Raw genomic sequence first — 27,165 nt, forward strand, 5'->3', positions numbered from 1 at the left:
CAAATAATTCGTCCTTTCCTCTTCTCCTCTCCTACAAATTTTTGAAAAAGAAGGTCATTAAAATTTAATTTAACACTAATATGGAGACAAAATGTACTTCCAGCTCTTGTCTTCATTTCAGCAAAGATCTCAAACACTGGAGTTTCTACCAGTCTGTTTATCTCTTTAAGTAGTCTTCTCTGAAAAGTCAGCTACTACTGTTAACCCTGCATAATTTCCTTCTCACGCATGTTTCTGCCTTCTGTAGCTCTAAAGATACGTTTTTTATCATCATGTTAGAAATGGAAGGCAAAAGCAAGGAAAGAAATAAGATGCTCTTATGAGACTTATTTGGAGAAACTAGAGACTTCACTTCTCAATACATCCTGTGACATATAAAAATATTTTTAATGGACATAATGAAAGAGTGAAATTATTCATGTGGATACTGTGTCATTTTCTGAATATATAAGAATTATGCAGGAGAGTGATTAAACTTTAAGCTTTAAAAAAGATACTATGAAGAAAACAGTCTGAAGAACAAAGCACAGAGCCCATGACTACAACACATGCCAAGACCTTCCCTGCAGCCTGACAAATGCTCCCTACTTCACCACAGTAATCCTGAGATCAGCAGATGATTCTGAATGGAAAGCAAAGGAGAAATACAGGGGCTATTTCACCGTCGTGTGAACATAGAGCAGTGCAGAATACATTCCCTGCCACCTGCCAAAGTGCTCTAGTCCATGTCTCCTTTCAGTAACTAGAGGGGAATGTTGGACCAAGAGATCAGATGAAGACCCAAAACACTTGTCTAGAATGTTTAACAGAGCAGCTAAGAGTTCACAAAACCCTCTTACCTTAAAAATAGAGGCAAAAGCCACACCACCTGCACTACTCTTTTTAAATGCTCATTAATCAACTACACTTAAGGGAAAAAAAATTACAAGTGATCTTGGAGACCCTCAAATGCACATGAAAGGCATCATAACAGAAACACATGCAAATGGGCTCTAAAAATTGTTCAGCTGGTAAATACAAGAAGGGAGAAAGAAAAAAAAAAACAATAACAAAAATTCCTCCATTTTGCTTAAAAATGCCAGCTGGTACTCTCTGCAAGCTAGGAAGGTAAATTAAGAATAAAATTTTTAATATTCACTTTTAAATATTTTTAAAATATTTAAAAGATTCAATTTTTAATTTTTTAAAAATAAAATAGTTTTTCTTTTATAGCAGACTCACTAGGTGAAGGACATAAAATTCTTATCTCAAGTTTAAATTTGAAACTGAAAATCAATCTTCATCCTATTAAATAGTGCATATCAAGTTAAGCAGAATTTTTAAAAAAGCAAGGAAACAAAAAATTCTAGAACATGAAAATTTTCCTATAGGTCTACAATAATTACACATTAATTTATTTGAAGTGAAAGGTTCAACTATATAGCTAAATGTACTACTTTTAATTGTCTTCTGCATTTTAAATATTACATAGCTGACTTGTGAATGAAATTTTATTTATTTTCCTTAGAAAAAGCTTAACGATGTCCAGACTGCAGACCTAAAAGCAGTTTTTCATGCAATGTTGCAGTTTGCCAGTGGAAGAACACTCACGAACAAGTTTGAGTCAAACCTATTAAAACAGGTAATGGCTCATTTACCCATACTGTGCCAGAATGTAGCTTTCTAGGAGCTGAGAAACAAAACAAAACGCAACCAAACAAAAAATTAGCCCCAAATTAGTCAACACATTTGAATCTTACATTTAATTTAAATATATCTAAGTCCCACAAAGCAATGTATATCGTCCAACAAGCAGGATGCCAGAGAGCCTTCTTTTCTTTCCTCCTCTGATTAATTATAGTTAAAAGACTTGGGTTACAAAACCTTCAACTGTTCTTTCAAAGAGATCATTTTCACTCTGCCTTAAGTTATAGCAATTAGACTCTGGACATCAACACGGTTGCAATGAAAATTAACATAATTTCATGATTCACAAGCTTTTGTAAGATCCTACATATTGCTTGAAAATAAACATGATTTTAATTTTCATAAATAGATGACAAAAGCATGGATATGGACATTTAACTTGCTTAAACAGATGTGTTTCACTATAGCACATGAATAAATAAAAACTGAGGAAAAAAATTATGCACACATACACTGTAAAATCCAACTGGAACTTGGAAGGTGACTGCTGAAAAGCTGCATTTACCATATACATGTTTAACAGATGTTAAATGTTTCTTTTGGTTGAAGACGAAGGAAAATCTATATGTTCCCCTAATAACTAAAGACCAGTAAATAAATACTAAATAATGATACAACTTCAAGGTTTCCTGTATCTATGGGAAAGAAGCAATCTCAAAAAAAAAAAAAAAAAAAAAAAAAAAAAAAAAAAAAAAAAGGCTAGTTTTTTCATCATTAACAAGAAAGAAACCACACACAGTTCAAAGGGTTGATCAGAGTTTAAATATATCAGTGAAGTATAAATTCATACTGCTATAAATCTACTTGACAAAATCTACTACTCAACCCCACTGATGAAATGAAAAAAGAAAGAAGAATTAGAAATTCAACTCAAGTGCCTAATTCTAGGCACCTATTGGTATTTACTCTGGTATGTCCAAGACATCCACACACATCTAATGTTAAAAAGGTAATCTGGGCAAGACTCACACTTCATGGCATGAGCAGCCAGATGCCCTACAGCATCCCATGTGTGTCACACTCACACACACATTTCAGCAAGTAAATCCAGCCCCAGCTGCTAGCCTCCATCAGGAATACAAACTGAGAACACAACAGGACATACGTGGCTGTGGCCTGGTCTAATAATGGGAAGGAAAAGCAGGAATTCTTAGCTCCTGCAATTTTGAATAAATGCGTAAGTTTTCAAAATACTCTTTTTATTCCTAGCTCTCTTCTCTTGAAATATCTTTTACACGGACATTATAAGCCAATATACTGTCCATCTGCTTGCTACATTTCACTGGGGAATGAGTAATACTCATTCCATAGTCACATATCATCTTTTAGTCATTTTTGTAGTGACCCTTCTTCAATATAAAAGCACAGTCAGCTCCACAGTAATGTTTAGAGTGTGTAAAAGCCAGCCACAATAAATACAAATAAAGTGACGAAAATGGCAAAGGCACTGGAATACTCAATTTGTGATCTGGCACAAAAATATGCTGACATGTACTCAGAAAGACCTGCAGGTCACCTGGTAACACACCACAGTGAATAAACGCAGTGCATGATCTGCTCAAATCACTGCAGAGTCACAATTAGATGTGCAGATCTCCCTAGGCTGGGGGTACAGCAAACATTGAAACAGTATGTAAGCCTCATCTTTATCACTTACACATAAAAACAGTTCAAGATAGAAAATTATGACTTCATGAATACAGAACTTAATTTTTTTAGAAGGTTATACACCTTCTAATTGAGTATTATTGTTATTCTAAAATAATCTCCAGTTTATCAAGGAGATGAGATTAGTAGGCATGAAACCTCCTTTTAGCCATAGCTCATCTTATTCACTAGTTTTTAGTTCCTTGTTTGAAAAACCCATTTCAAGTTTGCATTAAGCTTCCCAGATGAAATATACCTATGATTTATCCTTCTGATAGGAGCCTAAGCCATCTTAAAAAGAGTTTTAATTGTGTGCATTCAGTACACAATATATTTCAGTAATTTGAAATCAAACCCTGGTCAACTAAACTAAATCCTAAAAAGGATTTTTTTTAAATTTATTTTTTATTTATTTTTGGTAAGGGATAGAAGTGATCAAAGAGAAGAATTTTAAGTTAAGCAACAGGTTTCTTGTGTCCATACCTGTGAGGCAGATTTCTGTTCACATGTAGAAGAAAATAATTTTCAGTATTCAAACTAGCTGAATTTAGAAACAGTCAGTCATTTTTACCAACATTTTGGCCCAGGACTAAGAAAGTCTCATTAGATTTTGTCACCATCAATACTGAATGAACACATAGGTGACTATGATTTTGCTTTGCCATCAGTCTTTAATATTATTCACATAATCTATTTGGAGTATGCAACAGTGTAAGAAACCATACAAACTACTGAAATGCTCAGCTAGGGCACCAGAGATAAATACAATTACAAACCAGTATATAATTATAGAAGTGCAAATTTTTCCTTTGCTTTTTGCAATTCATTTGGTGGCCTTTAGCACAATATAAACTGTTAACTTGTGCAAACAAATCTATTCAAGAGCTGAAATGCGCACAACTGGGACTAGATCAATCAAGATTAGGTATTTCCTCTACATATAGAGTTATAGTAATGGCATTCACATTTTCTCTCACTTCTGGATTAAGATACAGCACAGGCCTTTCTGTGTTTATTCTCCCATTGTATCAACTGAACAGTGTAAAAACATGGGATTTGAACACAGGAGTTGCAAAGCCAAAATAGTGACCTATTTCAATATCAGCAAAATCATGTGCTCAGAGTTCTTCTTCCTCTCCCCCTCCCAAGCACACAAAAGACATGGCTGAGCAGCTCACTGACCAGTTGTATCAAGTCTGTGAGACTCAGGAGTAAAACAAATGCTGCAGCACTGCATGAATGCCAGGGAATGGATGACTTTCAGCTATGTCTCTCTACTCTAAAGAGATCTCTTGTCAATCCTGCCATTCTACAACCTCTCTCCCCACAGACAGTACCTGCTCCCAGCTCATTCAGTTACACAAGTGAGCCAATTCTTGAAATATGTGTATTTCAACAACAGAGGATGTGAGTATCAGTGAACCGTTCAGCACATTTCCAAACGGTATATGGACTACCACAAATTTTAGGAAGCACCACTTCCTAAAGCAAGATAAAAGTCACACAGAAAATCAGAAACGCAAGATTCTGTTGGTGGTTTGGTAAGCAGGAAAAGAGAAAAGAATGTGAAACAAATGACCTCTGAACAGCAAACTTAGAATGGAACAAGGAACATCCTCTCAACACAAGAAGGAGTCAAGGTATTGCTATCTGCAACTTATAAATAACAGCTCCACCTCAAAAAAGACCCCAAACCCCCACAAAACAAAACCACAAAAAATGGCATCTGAGGGAGCATAGTCTATGTCATTGAATAAACATTTGTGCATAACTCATTCCTCATTCTTTTTTCTCCCTTATTTCTTTCAGAGAGAATCTGAGACTCCTCTTACAGTATCAGCAGTCAAACAAGACAGATAAAACCAATATGAGCAATGCAAAACAGCAGCAAGTATACAACTGGCACTGAAACAGGTCTGAAACAGCAAAAGTTAAACCACCAGAATCACTTAAGAATTAGAGCTGAAGCCTTCTGAGCTAGCTATGCAAACAGAAATTTAAAAAGTTTTTTTTTTAATGAACCATCTATAGTAGACAACTGTCTTGCAATTTGTGTCAAAAGGTCAGTTTTGCACTGCCACCTCAACATTCTTCCATTCACACTCTCATTACTATGAAAGCTAGTTTAAAAATGCATAACTATGGTTATCCATGACAGCTAAAAGGAAAAAAACCTGCGGTTTAACAGCTGACCTTGAAATCACTTACAGCAGCCCAGTAAAAGTAGGGATGAAGAAGGCAGGCAACAGAAATTACCTTTTGTTTAATAGTCTAACTGTTAGAACACTAGCTCAGAAAACAAAACTCAGTTATTCAATCCATCCTAAGGGCCTAAAGCTGTTTTTCTAACATACCCTGACGTTTTTTATGCCATTGTGTTATGTACATATACACACTTTCATACAGATAAACCATTAATATGCTTGTACAGATATATAGAAGCACACAGGCATTTATTTTTATATATTTACTTATATATGGTGTATGTATAGAACATACACCATATGTGTTTTACAGGCAAAAATGTCTTTTAGAGAATAAAGCTTAGGATGAGTACTAGCCAATGAATACAAATCAGCCTGGAGCCTCTTGACTCATTATTAAAGGAATGTGGTTCAAAAGGCTTAGCACTGAAAGTACACAAGGAAAAGGAATGTTCTATTCATTATTGTAGTATTCTCCCATTCCTTCCATGAACTTGTTTAGCAAGAAAAATGAAATCTAAATTTATCAGCTTAGACACACCCACTTCATTGTCACAGGAGAAAATAAGCACTGGTTTCACCCATGTTCAAATGAATTATTTGAGCCATGCCTAAATGTCAATGCTGATGTACCCAACCAGGCAAACTGAACCTAAAGGCAGTGTGAACCACCAACCCAAGGGAAATGCTGCTGCCATATTCATGTCTTATACCTTTCCTCTGATCTACTCTCATAACCAGAACCATTTAAATTCATCTTATTGTTCCCTGGAAGTTAAAAGAAGGTGAAGTATCTATTAAAATAAACATCAAGCACCAAATAATGGCTACTTCAAAATCATAAGCTACTTATAAAGAGCAAGTTATTTAGTAAACCATTTTACATGATTGATAAATAATAACTTCCAAAGATAAAGAAAAATATTATAATAGTTGAAAATTAAAATTACTGCTTCCAATTTAATAGAGTAATGACTTGTAAATCATTACATTTTTGATTAGCACTTAAAAAACTCAGTGAAAAGATCCATTATTCATTTTAGTATGGAGCAGGTATAAGTCTATTCTGAAGCTTTAATTTTTGCAAGCCTACTTCTTATTTTCCCTTGTACTTGAATATTAATATAAGTACACTCCAAGGTAGATGAACATGTTACATTGTGATTAGTTTACTAAGGCCAGAGAAACATGCTGCTACTGGCTAATTCAGTGCTGTCAGTCTGTTTGCTCTTCTCTGAGAGATCCTACCATGAATTCGAGTTATTGCTAAAAGGTTTAAAAAGGAAGTAAATTTGATTCTCAAACAAGAGCAGCTGCATAAAACTGTTCCCAAATGAGTATCACGTATTTGCCCCTCTGGGCTTATATTACTGGGAGAATTCTTCAATGGCAGCTACAGAGGAAGCTAATTTCTCATTTTATATGCAGAGAAACATGGTACTTCTGTGGGGGAAGGAAGAAGCTTCTGAACAAATTCAAAAGGCTTTTAGTTTACATTAATACAGCAGACATATCTTTATGCTATCTTGTATTCACATATACATCTTATCTTCCTATTTTAATGCCACAGTGAAGGGGAAGAAACAGATCACGAATAAAGCATGTAAACTCTTCCGATGTGGAGCTGTAAACAAAAACTCTGGCACCAATGCAAAACAGCACATGAAAACGTAAAGAGAAGCCTGTACTTCAATTCCAGGGCATGAGGGAATTGAACTTCAAAATATAAAGGCAACATATGCAACAATACAAAACATTCTAAAACTGTACTTATTAATCTTATAATCATCTATGTGACAGCATCTCTTTAGTTTAAAAATAGAAAAGCTATTGATTCATAGAAACTGCCTGATATGTTTTCTTAGGCTCTTAACCATTAAAGAACTATGCAAACAGCAGCTGATATGATGCCTGCAAAATCCTGCTTGTTGGGTGGAAATCTGCAGTTTACAGAGACACAGCTTCTTAAATGTGTGTGAGGAGACTCAAGTCATGAGCTACTATACCATGGAAATTTATACAATGTTCTCAACCAGAGGAGCAATTACCAGCTCAGAACATCCTATCATCTTATAGTATATTTACAAGCATGAATTTCACCAAGGGTGTACCTCCTCTTCTTCAGATGTTGCTGATTACTCAGAGCAGAAGTGCAGTGGCCCAAGAAATGCAAAAGAAGATTTAAAAAGTTGTTTTGAAATGAGATGTTCCAAGGCCTTTGTATAAAACCACTCCCACCGAAGGTAGATGAAACCAGAAGGGTCACTGTGTTATCAAAGTGAGCAGAAGAATAGTTAATTGTACCTTCTTAATTAAGAGTCTGGTGAGTTGGCCTGGTTGGGCCAGATACCACCCAAGCTCCAAGCTGCTCTATCATTCTCCTCCTCAGCTGGACAAGGGAAAGAAAATATAACAAAAGATTCACATGTCGAGATGAGGGCAGTGAGAGATCACCTACCAGTTACCATCACAGGCAAAACAGATACAATTTGGGGAAATTAGAGTAGGGGAATAAAAAATAACACTAAATTAAAAAAAAACCAAAACAAAAACAACTTCCTCCACACCTGTCCCTTCTTCCTGGGCTTAGCTTAATTCCTAACTTCTCTACTTCCTCTCCTGCAGCAACACAGGTAAACAGAGAAGGGGGATTGTGGTCAGCTCATCACACATCTCTGTTGCTCCTTCCTTCCTCTGCAGAAGTAATACTCCTCCAGCACCTGGAGCATGTCTCCCCCTCCTTCTTCACCAGCCTCAATGTCTGCAGGTTTCTCTCACATATTCTAGCTCCTCTATCCTGGCTGTTGTTGCTTAGCAGGTGTTCTTCACCTTCTTAAATCTGTAACTGCAGAGGTGCTTCCACTGCCACTGATGAGCTCAGCCTTGACCAGAGGCAGGTCCATCTTGGATCTGGCTGGCATTGGCTCCACTGGACATCGGGGAAGCTTCCCATATCTTCTCACAGAAGCTACCCCTGCAGCCCACCCTTCCACCCAACTCCTCTGCTACCAAAACCTTGCCACCAAAGGCCAAATACAAACTTTCTTTGGGAAGAGCTATCCATAAGAAACTTAACCTTCCTTAAACAGATATCCCAGAGCTATTCTGTTTAACCCACAACCTAAAAGAGCATCAATGGAAAAAAAAATAGTTATGAAAGGGGAAAAAAGTATTTTCCTCAAAAAGAAACACAATAAAATGAGGTAATAGGGAAAATGCTCTTTAGAAAATCACAGGTCTCTCCTAATATCAATTTCCTTATTCTCAGAAAGCCTTCATCTTTCCAAGAATATATCACATATATCCTCAGAGAGATTATACATACATATATGTATATAAAGTTTTGATCAAGCTGCAAATTCAAAATGTTTGACTTTCAGTGTTACATGTTTCTAATTTGCTTTCTGTAATACTGTCAAAACGTCTGTTTCCTCAACAGTGGAAACATTTTAAAAGACAGAGTGACTTCAATAGAAAGCAAAACCACTATTTTTCTACTGCAGCCTTGGACAATGTTCTAAATTTAATGGTAGCAACATGTGAAACATTAGAACAACATGTGAAGCATACAGATTAATAAAGACAATCTCTTCTGTCCACTCAAGAGTCCCTAAAATCTTTGTGATAAATCTGTTGATGGAGTGATTTCTCTATGGTGATAACACCAAGAGCAGAAAACCAAACATCATAAAATTGCTTGATTTTTCAAGAGCAAGGACATTTCATCTGTAGATAGTCATAGGCTGACTATCTACATACAAGAGCAAAGTGACAGAAATACTGCAGAAGACCTGGTCACAATAATTCTTTAGTAGTTGTATACCAAGAACTCCTTATACTAACTATAATCTAAAATACACAAAAAGGAATCAGACCTTTGAGATTTATGAGGCAAGTATGATACAGCAAACTGAAAATTATGTTTTATGAGCTGCAATGACTATTTGAAAACTGTAGAAGAAAATTTGAACCCATTTTATAGATACCAATAAAAGGAATTTCCAACACAACGTAACAAGGGACTTCCACACAGGTGAGCCAGAGACTTCTGTGACCACAGACCTCACCTCCCATGTGGGACTGAGGATCAGAATAGAGGGCTCTTCTCACACAGTGCTGAAAGGCCTCACATGACAGCAAGAGTTGTCCTGCCTCCAGACTCACCAGTAAGCCAGAGGCAAGTCCTAACAGAGTGTCAGATCAAATACAGCCTGCAGCCCAGAGAAGGACCACCCAAAGTTAGAACTGGCACAAATGTGATGATCACTTTGTTTCCCAATACCATTACTAAATGTTGCAATAGGACATGAAATAAAGGTGCTTGACTTCAGGCAGAAGGCAGTAAAAGTCAGAAGGCTTTATTTACAATTCATCCAGACCTTTTATAACATACTGTGCTAAAAGGCAGGTTATTGGTCCATAGGGCTGACACCTTTCCCATTGGCTAAGTAACAGAAATAGCAAACAGTGCCTGTTGCTATGGGAAAGGAATATTGTTTACACAAGGTTGTTTTGGGAAAAAGAAAACTGTTGAAAAGCTTCCCTTGGGAAGAGCTCAGCAATTTTCAAGCTCAGAAAATATCTAGCCCACAGGTAAAAGCAGAGAAATACTGGAAGACTGCAATTTGCTTTAGAATATAATCAGTTTGCTCATGATTGTCAGGATGAAATAAAACTTATACGTGGCTATAGAAACTTTTAACTAAGCCCCATTGAACTCAGTGAGAGACAGGTACATAAATCATAGAATGGTTTAGGTTGAAAGGGACCTTTCAAATACAACCTATTCTAATCCCCCTGGCAAGGGGTAGGGACACGTTGCACTAGATCACTTGCTCACAGCCCCATCCAACACACAATGCTTTTGAGTTTCTGAGCTAAAATACCATTTGTACTCCAGAACTTGAACCACATATGCTGTGCCCTGAGAACACCTCACATGGCAAAAGGAATGTCTGTCTATTCACAGGAAATTAGGCCAATCTCCTACTCAAGTGCAGTCATACTGTATCAGTACTAGGTCTTTGTAACAATATATCCCAATAAACTGCCACTTACAGAGTTTAGTGCACAATAACAGATTTTTAACAGCATTCATTTTCTTTATGAGTATTTATACACTAATTATCAGTCCTGCTGCTGAAGAGCTGCATAGTTTTCTTCCCAGTATGTATCTGAAATTTTGCTGAAAAGCTTTAGCCCATCTGCATACATGTTTCAGTCTACCTAGTGATACTAGTACAGAACTTATACTGGTTAGTTATTAGTATTAATTCTAACTATAGTTATATAGTTAGAACTATGACTAGTTTAGTTATTACATAACTAAAAATAGACTGAGCTAACTTCCATTAACTGGAAAATCTTACCAGAATATTTGAAGCTGGCCTTCTGTCATGAAAATTATTGCCCAAAATTTCTACCTCCCATCACATAAAATCTCTGCTTAATATAGGAATGCAGATTGATCAGGAAGCCTGAAAAACAACAGCAACTATAAGGCATCAACTACAGTTCCTGTAAGACATGGAAGAAACACTTCAAAATTCAACATCTGATGCAGAATACTTATGAAAGGATTTCAAATCACCTCAGTTAGAAACCACCCCAGGGACATTAATCTGCAAAAAAAATTCATCAACCTCTATGTTGCTGTAAAGATTTAAAAATTATGGTTGCCTGCCTCAAACACTGTTACTACTGAAGGACTTTGCCCATTGTGGCAAATTGTGTAAAGAAGTAACCACTCATCTGCAGCCACTGAAGGCATCTCCTCCAAATATACCTCCATTGATTCCTGGAACTTGGACTGTAAATTAAGCCACCTGACAGGAACTTGAGAAAAGATAAAGGTGGTACTACTGTCTGAGTGTTATCTCAGACTAGAGGGAGGTAAAAACAACCGGGGGGAGAAGAATGTATCACAGATAATGGACAAGGAAAACCAATTGAGCAACACTACTAAAATCAGCTCAGACTTAATCCGGCAAGGGGAGATCAGAACTCACTGACTCAAGAAATCCACTGACTCAAAACCCAGAAAGATTGAGCATGGGATTAATTAGCATTAGAAGTGAGGGAATCATTTAACCAATAGAATAAGAGAACCATGTAGCCAACGAATATCAATTCCTTTGTTTGTTAAAACATATAAATAGTGAAAAATTTTCAACAACTTCGGGACACTCACCACCAAGAAGCCAAGGGTGAAGAAGGATCAATGGAATGCTGCTGGATCCATGGGTGGTGACTATATTCTGCTTAATCTGTCTGTCAGTCTATCTTTCCCTCCTCTCTTTTTTATCTTTCTACCTCACATTTAACAGCTAAATAAAATCTATACTATTGATTTTGGCTTATGATCCTGCTTGCACCTTAATTTGGATAGAGGCATCTCTCAATAATCAGATCTTACTTAACAACTGCACACAATTATTTTATTGTAATAGAAATGACACAGATGACACTTAAAAGTTTGGCACACGTCAAACACCTAAAGGCTGAAGTACTGGATCCACCACCAAGTTTCAAGTAAATTATTTTAGCTTTTAAAGCTTTTCTAAGTGTCACTTTCTTGGCAAAGAGGGAGATGATCAAGAAATTTTAACTCCATGCTTGAGTCAAACTGACCTTGTATTATTTTAGCACATTATGACAGCTTTAAAGTAGCATAAGGTCTTCAAACATCAAAATCCATTTAACCTAAATACTACTATCTCTTGTTTAAAAGAGAGGGGAAATAATAAAACAGCATCAGAGATGCTTTATAAGAAGACATAAAACTTATTCACACTACAATCCTGAAAGACTACAGTAATTATCAAAAGGTTCAGAGAGAGAATCTCACTAACATGTCAGTGAACCCAATTCACATGAGGACTACAGGAAAAACAGAAAGCTGGAAGGAGACTCTCTGACAGTAGCTATTAGGGTTATATTTTTAGCTATCTCAAAGGGGAGAGGCTGAGTCTTCTTTTGCTATAGAGTGAATCAGGTCATAATGGAAATATTATTTTATGGCTGTTTTGAGAGTGACAGCTTAGAGTTACAAGAAACACTGTTGTGTATCCTACTAAATGAAATAAAAAATATGTGTTCAGAGACTCAAAGAGTGCAAGAAATTTCAGTCCATCATTTCATTCTTCCATATGAGTAATGTGATAAAAATAAAAAGAGATACTGAGTACTGAACCAGAAGTCATTTCACTTTCCCTCAATCTTATAACTCTTCTTCCTCAGTTCTGCAAGCTGAGGTCAAAGTTTACATCTTGAGACACAAACAGTTTCAATCTCCGGTGGCTGAAATTTAATAAGCCTGACACAGGAGTTACTACGTTGGGGTGTGCTTAGTTTTATTGTAACAGTGCTTGCAAAAGACAGGCTGGGAAATTATATGTTCAATAAGCAGATAGAAGAGATTTTTAAAGTTTATTTACAAAAAAGCCTAAACTTCCTTCACTCTAGCTAAAAACTAAAGAAGGAAAAATAAAATCCAGTAGCCTTTCTCCCAGAACTAGCAAAAGGAAAAGTGTCTGATTTATTTGCTGGATACATTCAACTGAGCCACTGAATTTAGTGACTTTTAGATAAAAAGTCCTATACTTTATGACATATTATGTTTTTAAACTGTAAGAACATATATTAGGCATATTGTTAGAGCTGCACAACCAGCTAAACGGGGTACCTTACATGTTTCCTAATAAGGAAGGAAAAAATAACTATAAGATGTACAAATTCAACAATAAAAACCCAGCTGGTCAACTAAACACCTTTCTTTTCTGCAAGATGTGAACACACTCTAGGCAACATCTTTCTAACAACATCTGGAAAGTACTTTTCAAAGAGAGTAAAAACTTTGCACAAAAATGCAAACCTGGTAATTCTTTTAAGAAATACCTTTCTCTCTCTCTCTCTCTTTTTTTTTTTTTTAAGAGCAGATCTAACTATTAATAAAAGAATCAAACTGTATAGAACATTGCAATCAGAGAAAAGAGAATTACACACTACTGACTAAGGCTCCTGTCTACACTCTCTAATACAAAGGGCTGCTTTAATCATTGACCTTGTCATAAGCAAAGAGATTGGAGATTTTCTCCTTGTGTTAGGTTGACACAGATCATGATGGTATCGCTACAGGGCTGTCAGCCTCTCATAATTTCTGTATTCTATACAACTTTAAAATTTTGCCACTAAGATTGAAATTAAACAAAAAAAATTAAAGCTGTTTTCTTCAGGAGAGGGATTTCTTCCAGACAGTATTCTCTACCCTAATTATTAATTATAGAAAATCTAGCATGTCTCTTGAGATTTTAACTCCCTACACTGGACTCACAAAGGAGTTTAAGTAGCTCTTGAACTGGAAAGGAAGCATCTACACTGTCAGTACTAAAACCATTAAATTGCATCATCATCATTATTCTGTGAAAAAAGAATTTCTTTGGTAGTCTGCAATTGTTTCCAAGGCTCCACTATAGACAATTAAAATGGGTAATATATTTTCCAAAATTAGACTGCCATTAAGTACAGTTATACAACAGCTGTAATCACAGATAATTGTAAACTATTTTGTTGAATATATGATTTACACTTCTGGGCCAACATTACCAATACCACTGTTTTATAGCTTGAAGGAAGGGAGTAGCTACTGTTATTTAAACAGAACTATAGGATGTTGTAACCAATTCCTTTACTCCTACCCATGGAAAGTGCAATATCTGTAAGGTACTATATATTGCACCTTTGATACCCTACACTGCCTAGGTATTGGGCGCCTTGTAACCAGCCATAAATACAATCTTTCTGAATTATGCATTTATATGAGGCTCACCTCTAAGAAAAAGAATGGCATAAAGAACAAGGGGTTTGGGAAATGTTATTGATATGTGCTATCAAATCTGTTACCAAGTCCAGACAACTCAGATAAAATGAGAATTTCAAGATGGTAGTGAGAATAATTTCTATGAAAAGCAAATCTCAGCTGAACCTAAATTTACAGAGGTCTGGCTTTTTTTGTTTTTATAAAGCAAGCCTGTTTTCAATTAACAACACAAGAAGGAACAGGATTAGAGAAGAAAGGCACACATAGGATCCAACCTTGAAAGAATTAATGGGTACTGAAAGAATTTTTCAGATTTTAAGTCTCTTGAGCTATACTTAGGAATGTTAAACTATCAGTGTAGTTTCTCATACGTGGAATTAGAATGTAAAGCAGAGAGCTGAAGCTCACAATTTCAGTATGTAAGATAGTATGAAGAGAAAGGTAAACTAAATAACTACTGAAAAGTACCCAAAGGAAAATGAGTACTATGCCTTCTTTTTTGTTACATACAAATACAGAAATATCTGGGTCAAACAGGAATACTTACATTAGTCCCTGAAAGCTGCAATTATAACAGAAGGAAGAAAAAGAAAATATTAATCTATTCCATGTTGATCTACAGTATTAGTAAAGGGAATAGGTTAAGACAGGAATAACTTCCACACTTTCATGATAAATTTAAGAATATTGTTTTTCCCTTCTTAATAGAAACTTCTAAGTTAGAACATAGAGCCACTTGTCAATTAACCAGGGGAATGAGGAGAGAAACACACAATTGCTAACACACAATTCAACATCTTGTATTATTGCCTATGGACAAATACGAGGACTTATGTCAAGAGCACTTTAACCAGTATAACGCAGACAGGTACCAGCTATGGATCCTGAAATGCCAACTCTTAAAGACAGGAGTTTTGACTAGGGAAAAGCAAGGCCTAGTTTAATAAACATAAGCCCTATAATCCAGTTTTATTGTTACCTCTCCACTATGCTAGGAGACTTCACCAAGAAATTTTTGACATATCTTTAAGGCATTTTTCTTTGACAACTTCAGAGTTACTGAAGAGCTGCTCACTATATTAATAATTATTTAAATTGAAAGAATCCCCTCCTTTGTATACATGCACACACCCTGTATCTCTAAAGCTTTATACAGGAATTGTAGGGTTTTGCAGAGTACTGGAAAACTTACAAGCATAAGGAGTATTATTTAAAAAGTTCTAGAATATGTAAAAGAAGGCGATACCTAGAACAAAAAATGAATTAACAATACAGAAAGTCTAACATTATAATGAATATATAATTCAATATAATTTCAAAGATCTTCTATTTATGAAAAGTATTTGAGACAAAAGTAACATTAACATAACATATCCAAGGTAGAATATCTATATATCCATGTATGATAACAGCAGAATTTAGAGCAATCTTAGAAAAAAACTAAACAATAAAAATAAAATAAAAAGATAATTCTAATGCCATGACACCTCCCAAGAAGCAATCAAAGCTAAGACATTCCCTGGGAAACCAAGATGCCATATGAAAACTGCTGTATAAAGTACATTTGCATACACGTGTAAGTATAAACTTAAACACTGTAAATGCTGCCATTAATAAGTGCAGTGACCCAAACTCCTTGGGATCCAATGCATAGGTTTTGGAGATCACAGGGTATTTGTGCACCCTAGGACCTATGTCATATATATATATATATATATATATATATATATATATATATGTGTGTATATGTGTGTATGTGTGTGTGTGTGTGTCATAGGTGTCATATGTTGTCACCTTTCTCCACCATCCTGCTTTCCCCAGGAGAGGAATGGTCTGGGGAGCAGCAGTGGCACCACAGCAGACTGCAGAAAGTTCTCTTTTGACGGCAGCTCAGAGTCCAGCCTGGGCAGGGGAGGCTGTGTGTGACACGTCACAGCTACCCAGAAATTTTGCAGTGGTACAGTGTGAGGTTATTGAAAGATACAGATGTTTCTAAAGAAATTAAGACTAATGTAATAGGCAGCTAAATAATACATTCAAAAGTTCTTTAAAGCTTTTAATACAATTAGCAAGTAAAACTTAAACTTTTTTTTTAATCTCTAAGATAGAATTCTTATTTTTTAATTATTAAAAAAATACTACAACTGGAACTTTATGAAAAGAGGTATAAAGATGCAAATTTTTTTTTAGCCTAAGAACCTAGAATTTTATCTTGTTACTGTTAAATTCACATACTAATTACCTGCTCTCTATAACAAGTTGCAAAAGAATGAAGGGGAATACTTCATTTCCTTTTTTAAAAATGTAAACCCATGATAAACAGGAAACTATGCAAAATCAACTGACACATAAAAAAATTGACATTTTAGAACACAGAATACCAGAACAGCAACATTACTTCCTGCTCCTTACTCCTAGATGCCTTCATTCATGAAAAATGAAAACATTGAAATTAAAAATGGTAGAAGGATAAATATAATAAAAATATGATCTACAGCAATAATAACAGTGCAAGTTATTAGGCAGCAGAATAGCAATTAGATATACTACAATACCTTAGTGGCTCAAGTACTTTCATTTTCCTGAGACATGTTCCCCATGAAACACAGTTTTTAATTTTTAAAGACTAGAAATTTATTACATCGTGATAAGTTCTTTATGGCTCCATCTCCCCTGAGCCATAAAGCAAAGAACATTTTGTTAGTCCAGTAATAATATAATGCTATAGAGAAGACTCAGTCCTAGCATGAAAAGATCCACCATTTCACACGGTGTAATTTTTTGTAATAATGATCTTGTAGCAAAATGCTGACTTTATCCAAGGTTATGTCACTTTACAGGCATGCATGAGTATACTCTTTTGCCCTGGAGTGACAGGTCAAAGGATGTTCCTCCACATAAATTACATAATAAACAAAGAAAAATATCTTTACTATAGAAAAATTTATTCAAATTAAATATATCTCAGTATACTCATGCTCCACCTTAAACCATTAATTTCTCGTACTTCAAACCTTCTGTTACACTAATCCTAAAGAGAACCTGAATGAACTCATATTAATGCACAGCAGACAACCCACGCCCAGGGCTGAGCAGCTTGGCAGCAAACCCAGAGTGCACGAGTACAGCACGTGTGAGCACAGGCTGCTGTAAAGGCCTAGCACGAGCCCATCCTCTGGAGAGCAAAGGTGACATGGGGCCTATTACAGCAGGTCAGTGAGCACGCATTAATGAGCTGCAAGAATGAGATACTGTAACACTGTCCACATTATATAATTACAAAGGTCATCAGTGAATTCACATAGATGTTAGACAGCAAGACTGGGCTGACAAATAATGAAGTGGGCTTTCCTCTCAAATGCCTCACATTACCCTGAGACAAACTGCATATGAAACTTATCCAAAAGAACCACACACAGGCAAAGGCAATTCAAACACGAATGTCTGAAGTGATAACTCATAAGTGGTGCCCTGTAACAACTGAAGCACAGACTCAGACTGGCAGAGAATCTGAATAATTTCTCCAAAGAAATGAGCTTTGTTTTATAACAAAGAAAGAGAGAAAAGTTTCATACACTTTTTCAAGACACAGTATTTCCTTACATTCTTATTATGTGACCCATCCCGTGTTGCTATATCAGCAACACGCTTTCTGCATGTCCTTCTATGGGGTGATCACGCGCTGTTCACTCCTTTATCAGCTTCTGGCAGGCTCCTCTCCCTGGGGCTCTGTGCATGACGCCTCCTCCCCACCAAGGTCAGGTGGGGACAAGCCTCTCTGTGCCACCATGTGCTTCTGCAGGTGTGTGCCACATTCTGTAACTCAGTTATATCCTATCTCTTACCACAGTGCCCAAAGGAAATCATTCATGAACTAGAAATAAACTTGTTTCATGAGACATGGTCTATGAGTACTTATTTGATGACTTTTACAAAAATATTTCATATATCTCTAAAGGGAAGGAGGAAGAAAAGTAAGAATACATTTAAGAAAGAAACATATTATACATACCATTTTAACATACAAAATAAAATATTTTAACATATAACATATACTATAATATTATATATAACAATATCCTGGAAAAGTACTTGAGAAAGAGCAATGTACACTTAGACAAAAGTTTTTCCAAAATGCAGCATCAGATATACTGCCAATCTACTGCTGAATATGATGTTCATTACAAGAGGAATAAAAAAAATTACTAAAAGTTGTACAAGAACAGAAAACATACATGGAGACAGCAACAATTGATACTGTTAATAGGTATGCAACCTTTCAAGAAACAAAATATCAGAAAAAAATAAAGTTGAAAAAAGTTTTGAGCCATGGAAAAAAAAAAAAAAAAAAAAAAAAAAAAAAAAAAAAAAAAAAAAAAAACCAGACACAAAAGATACATTCTTCATCAGTTATTGAAGTAAATAAGGAAGCAAAAGCACAGATAAAAAAATACAGGATGGTTTTTCCCTACGTACCAAAAAATATCTTGATGAAGGTTAACACTACCTCAACAAACCTTAGGTCAGAACAACAATTTTCTTATTATCATTATTATCAAAAGGGGGCGAAAGAGGGATAAGTCAAGGTCAGGAGCCTCTGAGAGAACCATTGTAAGCCACAAAAATTATCTTGGTTATATACTTCTCAGTCTTGTGAAAGAAATTAGTATCAATCCAAAGATGTACATAAACATGTAATAGGAGCAGCAACAATCACTAGCAGTATCTACTTCATGCCAGAGACGTCCATAATGAGTGCAATAATGTTTGAAAGGAGAAGATATTTGGCTTAATTGATTTTGTATTTTTAGTTAACATAGTTCCTGGTCTTAAAAAGAGCAATTGTCATAGTATGAAAATGATCATCTCCATTAAGGTCTGTTGCCAATATACAAGAAAAATGTTAAAAATAGTAACAACCACAATCACCCCTCCTCCTCCATTCGAAGTATAAACACCAGTATTCAAGAGCAGGATTGTGCGTCAGAGAAAATATAACAGCAGAATTCAGAGACCAGAAACTGCCCTGCCCAAATTAAGATGCACTGAAAAATTCCACTCTCAAGAGCTCAATTAGCCAACTCCCAACAAAGCTACATGAATGAATTACAGCTACTCAGAACAAGAGCTGCAGAGCTGAGTCCAAGATGGTACAGAGTGTAACCACTGCCAGTATGTAGAATAATAGACCTCGGGTTGTTAATGCTATTTTTCTTTCTAGGTAAGAAAAAAATTGCAATACAGCAGCTAGAAATGGTGTTATTATAATGGAAAATTCTATGCACCCTTTTTAGTGTGTGAAATTCTGTTCTATTTATGACACCTTATTATTTACATTCAAAGCAAAATAATTGGAACTTTATACACAAAACAGTTTACGTATACAACAAATCCTTATCATCTACAAACAGATTTGAAAATCTGCTTTTAAGCATAGGAAGAGACTAATTTTTATAAATGGTCAAACTGCTGTATGAACCTCTAAAATCACTAAACAGAACCTTTACACTCTCAGCATTTTCAAAACACACCTCTGCACTTACTACAGGCTCTGTATACAATTGCAAGTGAGTAGCAGTAAGAAAACAAAAGCCACATTACTAAAAAGGAAATAGGAAAACTCTTCAGACTAACTTGTTTGGCATGCAGGGTGTTTTTGGGGTTTTTTTTGGTGTTTTTTTTTTTGTTTTTTTTTTTTTACTTTATAATCAAATGTTTTGGCTCTGGGGCAACTAATAAATAAGCAGCAAAAATGTAGTGCATTTGTGTGTAATTTCTGTGCAATATTAAAATCAAATCATGGATCTTTCAGCTTGGGAGCATTCCTTGGTTAATGTCTCAAGAAGAAAAAAATATCATTGTTAATGCTGCTCATGGCATTTTGAAATGTGGTAGGCACTACAGAAATCAAAACCAAAACACACAGAACCCCCTACCTTGTTTAATGCTGAACTTAGTTCTGATTCTGGATTATTCTAACCACAAACAACAAGCAACCATGTGGATGGGCAATTTGCAAATCAATCAAGGGAATAACAGAAGTCAGACTCTGGGTTAGTATGTTTGTTATGTTCTTGCTAAATTTTTCTTGCTGTTAAATTAAAATGTTAGCTTTCAAGCATATGACAAATCTTATTTACTGTATTTATGGTTAGTTAATTCTCAATGAGGAGCTGTTTTACTTAGGTCCAAGATTTGCTCTTTAAGCATCTACAGGGTATTTTAATCTAATATCCCTAATCTCTTTAATATTGCAACAAATTACAAATACTGAACCCAGAAGGAAGAGAGTAGTTTCCCTTCCCTTTTTGTTCACAAAATCAGATGGAAAGTGAGAATGACAAGGAAGTAAGTTTCCACTATGCAAAAGCAGAAAATAGGCTTACAAAGATTGCCAGGTTATAGACTAAAAAGATTAATTCCTGCACTTAAGTTATAACATAGACCAATCTAGAGAGGGCTGATTTTTAATTGAATTGGTGTTATTTGCTTGGATGCAGAAGAAATAGGAAGCTGTTTTAAATAAAAGGATGCACATAAGCAAACACCACTGTGGAACTCTCCTCACTTTTAACAGCCATCTCCTAGGGAACTTGTGCAATAAAATGAATGTAAGAGTACATTTTTGACTTCTGACCTTGTGACAATGAGTAGCTGGTAACACTGGGGAGAAAAAAAACATGCTGAAATTCCTGTGAATCTAACAACACCACAATGAATTTAATTGTAAGCTAATTTCTTCTCTATTACAGACCAGATATGACCTGTCTGGCCAGCCAAGCAGGATTGTCCTAGAAGTGGCACAAAACACAGTGGTCTTCACACAAAGGAGACCACAGCTATAAAAGTTACCTTTAACTACTTACTTTTCATCCCTCTAGAAAAGGTCACAAACTGGCATATCTGAGCCTCTGCAGTCCAACATGACTTTGAGTTATGGTGAAAGTATCTTGCAAAACTAAGCTGCTTTAGGAATCATCTCCCACACTTGAACATACTGACTTATCTCATGTAAAGAAACTTTTTTCCAACACTAAGGGGCACTGAAAAGGATAAAAAATTTACATAAAACAATCCCTACTCCTAACAGAAATTTAAACAAAAATAAATACATGACTAAACTTCCCATACTAAAGCGTCATGTTCTTTGCACGTTAATATAGCTCTAGTTCAGCTTTAAGAACAATGCTAAGAAATATCTTATCTTTGTAGCCATTTCCCTAAGTTCATCTATCAGTTGGGAAAGGTTAATATTATACATGTAGCTTGTAGATAATTTAAAATGTTTTCAGTCCTCTATAAGTTTAAGTACAGATCAAAAAAGGCAACATTCAATCCAATCTTATTTGTATTTTGGTAGTAGGGTAGCTATTGGCTACAATTACATAAGAAAACCGCTTGTCATAGCTTAAAAAGAAACCTATGCAGTAAGTTTATAAGATAGATCCTGGGGAGCATTACTCTAGTTGTATATTTTGTACAAGTTAAATAGGTTTTTCCTTTTCTATCTTCAGCATTGATTTTGCATGTTTTACAATATGCTAAAATGCCAGGATCCAAACTGTACAACTATAACAATGCGACTTATTTGGGTATCAAATACCTCTAGTTTCTGTTGTGGTTGTTGTTAGTAGTATTATTATTATTATTGTTAACCTTGTACTATGTGTTGGATAAGTGCACACATAAGTAGATTTAATAATTTTAACTATACCACATACTAGCTGTTAGAACAGTACTCTTCTGCAAGAACAGACTACTGCATTTTAAGAAAAAGCAATCTACTATTCTGACAATTTACTATTATTGTAGAGTATCAAGTAGAAATTGAACTGAAGATATGTAATGCTTTAATTGAAGTGCTGAGGGGTTTTGTTGCATTTTGTTGTTGTTGTTTGGTTGGGGTTTTTCTTGAGAAAGAACAGCAGTATAACAAAAATTAGGAAGTCGTTATTCATTTTCCTCTGGTTTCTACTACACAGTGCACCACTAATCAACTATGCTAATTAATGAAGCTGCATGAGAGGGTGAACAGTCACTGGAACAGGGTCCCCCAAGCAATCATCATGCCACCAAGGCTGTCAGAGTTCAAGGAGCATTTGGACAAGGTTCTTAGTCCTCTGCTGTAGTTTTCAGAAGCCCTGCAAGGAGCTGGACTCAATGATCTTTGTGATTTGGGAAGAGAGAGGATGGAGGGGAGCTGTGGGCTGTGGCACGTGCCCGCAGAAGCACATGGCGGCCCAAAGGAGCACATGGCAGCACAGGGCTGACCCGACCTTTGGCAGGAGGTGTCACACACAAAGCCCGAGGGAAAGGAGCCTGCCAGAGGCTGATAGAGGAGTGAACAGCACATGATCACCCCACAGAAGGACATGCAGAAAGCGTGTTGCTGATATGGCAACTTGGGATAAGCCACGTAGTGAGAATTACCATGTAAGGAAATACTGTTCCTTGAAAAGTGTATAAAACTACCTCGTCTCTTTGAACAAATGATTCAGATTCCCTGCTGGTCTGAGTCTGTGCCTCAGTCATTCACATTATGTGTCCCTTTAACCTGAGATAGTCTAGTATTCCATGTATAACAAAGCAGGATGCAAATGCTGTACATTAGCACAAAGTCTGGGTTTTTTTTCTGTTACAGTGGGAGTTTCCTACAAAAAAGAAGTCTTTCAATTAATTTTACCTATTAAAAAATGAGATATCTAGAGGTGGTGTCACATACTTCACTTGCTAAGTGAGTGCATTGCTTTACAGTGCATTGCTTTGCAGTGCTCAGTTCCTGACAACTGGAACAAAACTAGGCAAAACCCCTAAGATTTCATCCAAGTGCTCAAAGGGAAAGTTTAGGTAATAATAAAAAAATTAAGGGTATAGATTGCATTGATTAGAAATGCAATTAGAAAAGAACAGTGGTTAGATAACCTTTGAAACAATAATACAGAAGGACTCAATGAAAAGGTCGAAGTATTTCCACAGGCAGTTTAGAGGCAGTAATTTCAGCATTAAAAGTAAGGCGGCATATCAAGGTGGGACTCAAGGACAACTTAATCAGTCTCAATTATGTTAAGAGAGGGTGGGGGGAAAATAAAATATCAGTTGATCAGACTGAGCAACACTTTCACACATTATTAGATAGTAAACTATAGGATGCAGTTGCTATAGGGTAACGCTTGGATTGTTACCAAAGTCAAGAAACTTGTGAACACCTCAGACCTCATTTAAGGATTTTACACTCACAAAGCTTTTGGAAATCTTTCTATCAGATGGTATCCTTAGTCAGAAGCACGTATGTCAATTATAGAAAGCAAGTTCATGGCATGTTACATCAGATGAATTTAACGCTCAATTTTCCTCACCATTTATAGAGCAATTTCTATTTGTTCTACAAAATCATTTGGTTTAGGTGAAAACATCTAAAAATAGTAATGTATATTTGCAGATACTACTTTGTTGGGAAAATTTTTTGCAAAACCTGAAGCTTCAGATTCTAAAAATTGCAACCAATTATGGGGACAGTTAAAAAAGTTAGTAATAATAGATATACAATACCAAAACTTTTATTTGTGCTCTTTGAAAGGAAAGTAATTTTGGGTTTATTGCTGCAGCTTCTTGAAATATGTATGTTACTCATTTTAATTTTCAATTTCATAAGAAAATTATGGGCTTCTTATGTAGGTTAACATCAGTATGACCACTTGTCTCATTCAGAAGTTTTACAGTAGATATGTTGGGCAGAATTAATCTAATTTGTGCCTTTTATCATTCTTTCCCCCAAATTATTCCAAATTTCTTGAAATATTTAGGGATCTTAGGAAAGTCTAAGCAGTCTCCTGACTGCCTTTTTGCTTCCCAAGGGTCACTGCTCATCATGAAACAAATAGGTTCACCAAAAAGGTTAAATGTTTCATAGTATTCAGAGGCTGAAATATACTTAAGTCCCCTGAAATGAAGTGCATATTATGAAAATTACCAAGGTAGTGTCACTTTTACTCCTCTGTACTAGAAGATACTTGAGTATTTTCAGTCTAATTCCTTGAAGCTGAAAGATTTCTGAAATACAATACACACTTTACATGTTTGGGGTTTTTTTTAATAGAAGAAATCATATACATGTATCATTACCAGTACTGTCCTGTTAAGGTGAATATTGTCTGTGTGAAGCAGATTTCCAGCTTCTGACAAAGAGCAGTAGTAACTAAAAAAACACTTACCTGAAACTTTTAAGAATTAAATTAAAACAACTGTTTCTGGATTACAGGATTACACACACACACAAACCCGCTTTTTTACACACTCCTCCAAACCCGCTATCCCTAGCTCAGCACCAGCCTGCCCCTCACTGCTCTCCCCAACCTCGCTCAGCCCTCTGCCAGCCACAGCAAGTGTCCCGTTCACGCTCAGCCCCGGGTCTGTTACTTTAAGGCGAAATCTACCCCGGAAAGGCAGCAAGTAGCGGAAAGAGGAGAAGGAATTAACTCGTTTCCTGTTGCTTTAATCCCTTCACTCCGGTTTAAGCAGCGCCGCCCGGGGCGTTTTGGCTGCTCGCCCGGAGCGAGGAGGCCGTGAATGAGCAGCCACAGCCTGGGCCGCGGGAGGCGGAGAGGGAAAGCAAAACAAACCAAAGCTAGGGAAAGGAAAGAAGGGATAGAGACTGCCCGCCGCCGGCTCCAGGCTGTCCGGGCGGGCGGGCCGTGCCCCGCAGCGCGCTGGAGCCCCGCGGCCCGGGGCGGGGGCCCGGCCCTGGAGGGGAGAGGGACTCAGGCTACGCACCCAGCAGCAGCCCGTCCATGTCAAAGATGAGGTGAGTGACCGGGCGCAGCGCGGCCGCCGAGGAGGAGGAGGCCATGGCGAGGCAGAGCAGCCGGAGCGCAGCGGGAGCCCAGGCGCGTTCAGCCCGCGCGGGCTCGGGCGGCGGGTTTTGGTAGCACCCCGGGGCGGGGCGGGCCGGGCCAGCGGCACCTTTGGCCTGCCTTGTGCTATTTTTTTAAGCAAAGTCCATTTCTCTCCTTGGGGCCTGTTATCTTGCAGAACAGCGCTTCTTGCCCAGAGAGCTTTGTGGAGTCTCCCTCTCTGGACATCCTGAAGAAGCATCTGGATGCAATTCTGTGCAGTGCGCCCTGGGATGACCCTGTGCAGTGTGCTCTAGGATGACCCTGCTGGAGCAGGGAGGTTGGACCAGACGACCCACGGTGGTCCCTTCCAACCAGACCTGTTTTGTGATTCCTAAATCCCATTTGGTGCTGCTGGCAGAAAGACAGCAGAGTTGCTCTCAAGTTAACGCGTTAGACAGTGTCTCTTCTGTGTACCTGTGTAGGGATTTACAGGGGTAATATTGCCGCCAGACTGTATTTCAAGCAAAAAGATGTAAATATGTGTAAAACTGTGAGGGAAGAGTAAAGCAGTGGGGAAAAAAAATCTGTGAGGAAGGAGTAAATGTCTCTTACAGGTTGCTGAGTGCAAGAATGGTTAATTGAAGGCTGGTTTGGGTGTTGTGTGGTGTTTTTCTGAAACATTCAAGTTCTGAAGGTCAAGAAACAAAACTGTCTTTGAGCTGAAGCAGAATCTTCCTGCATGGACGCATCATCTGATTTTTGCTGGGTGATTGGGAGGGAAAGAGGGCACTTACCTCATCAGTTTTCCCTTTTGTATTTTTTCATGCAGGTAACTTTCCACTGGGCAGCAAGATCATTGAAGCGTCAGTTGCAAAGGCAGACATGAACAGAGCTGTATCAGGCTCCCAAGGTGACATACTGGCTTGAAGATGGGTACTGCTGTGCTGTTCTGTGTGAGGGCAGTGCTTAGTTGCAGCTTCACATAGGGGAAGTCCTGTCTCATTTGTAGGTAGGCCTTGCATCAATTCTTTTTTCCTAACAGAGCCTTCATTTGAATTGGCAACGCTTCACCATTTTAGCAAGTTAGCGGAGGCTTTTAAAGCCTTAATTGTAGGTGTCACATAGCTGTATTTGAATTTTTATTTAGCCTCTTTAAGCATCTTACCTACCCCCAAAACCTATCCCTTGCAAGTACACTCACCCTACATTTGTGTGAAATGTAGACACAGAATTCTCCTCACACCTTCTCCTGTCTGGGAAATAAGAAGACAAATAAAACATCCTTGGCCTCTACTTGTACCTTTTGAATAATAAAACTTGACTTTCAAACAAAGTTTTTTGAGTTTTGGGTTGGTTTTCTCTTTTTTATCTTGTCTCGTTCTCTAATGATAATGCTGCTTAGGGCCTGTCTGTGTAGGCTAGGAAAAGGATTGTGCACAGTACCTTCAGTGTCTTTTAAAAATTCCATGTGTAATCATGAAATAGGTTCCTGTGTAGATTTAAGAAAATGGCTCCTGAGCTTTCAGATTTTTTTTTTTGTAACGTTACAATATATGAGTATTCAAAATGCCCATGACTGTTCTGTTTCTGCAACAAACGCTGTGCAACTAGTCAATATTCCAGTTTGTTTCCAGCAAATGTTTATAGTTTCTTTTGTTACATGCTTAGGTGGAAGAATCAATAGAGGTAAAATCCTAAATACAGTATGTCAAGAAAAGTGTTAACCTCATAAAAAGGAATTTAAAAAAATAGTAATTTCAGTACCTGTAATGGTAGTGTTGTGCTGTCCTCAGAAAGAATGTGATTCTGCTGTAAAATTATACACTTGTGATAAGTATTTAAAGCGGATGCATGATTATGTTGTATGACAGGAGTACATGAGGTAGATTTATCGACTTTCTAATTAGCAAATTGAACCTAGCCTAAAAAGCTAGGTTTTAACTGTATATATGGTGACAGAGTAAAACATTTATTTGTT

The 27,165-nt window shown here is 36.8% G+C and overlaps 2 protein-coding genes across 4 annotated transcripts in view; one reads left to right on the forward strand and one right to left on the reverse strand.

Annotated features, from left to right (window-relative positions):
• PUDP (pseudouridine 5'-phosphatase) overlaps window positions 1–25,306 on the reverse strand; it is a 69,250-nt gene extending 43,944 nt beyond the window's left edge. Inside the window, exon 1 of the mRNA XM_066313842.1 lies at window positions 25,126–25,306. Coding sequence (XP_066169939.1) covers window positions 25,126–25,201 — 76 coding nt within the window. The 5' untranslated portion in view covers window positions 25,202–25,306. The remainder of the gene's footprint in view (window positions 1–25,125) is intronic.
• Window positions 24,648–27,165, forward strand: part of STS (steroid sulfatase) — a 104,677-nt gene continuing 102,159 nt past the window's right edge. The window contains exons 1-2 of one of the 3 annotated variants that reach the window (XM_066313840.1): window positions 24,648–25,156; window positions 26,017–26,196. The gene's annotated coding sequence lies outside the window, so the exon portion shown is untranslated. The remainder of the gene's footprint in view (window positions 25,157–26,016; window positions 26,197–27,165) is intronic. The other 2 variants (XM_066313841.1, XR_010742996.1) reach the window with 2 other exon arrangements.

Source organism: Sylvia atricapilla, chromosome 2 (genome assembly GCF_009819655.1).
Source record: "Sylvia atricapilla isolate bSylAtr1 chromosome 2, bSylAtr1.pri, whole genome shotgun sequence".
Taxonomy (NCBI): domain Eukaryota; kingdom Metazoa; phylum Chordata; class Aves; order Passeriformes; family Sylviidae; genus Sylvia; species Sylvia atricapilla.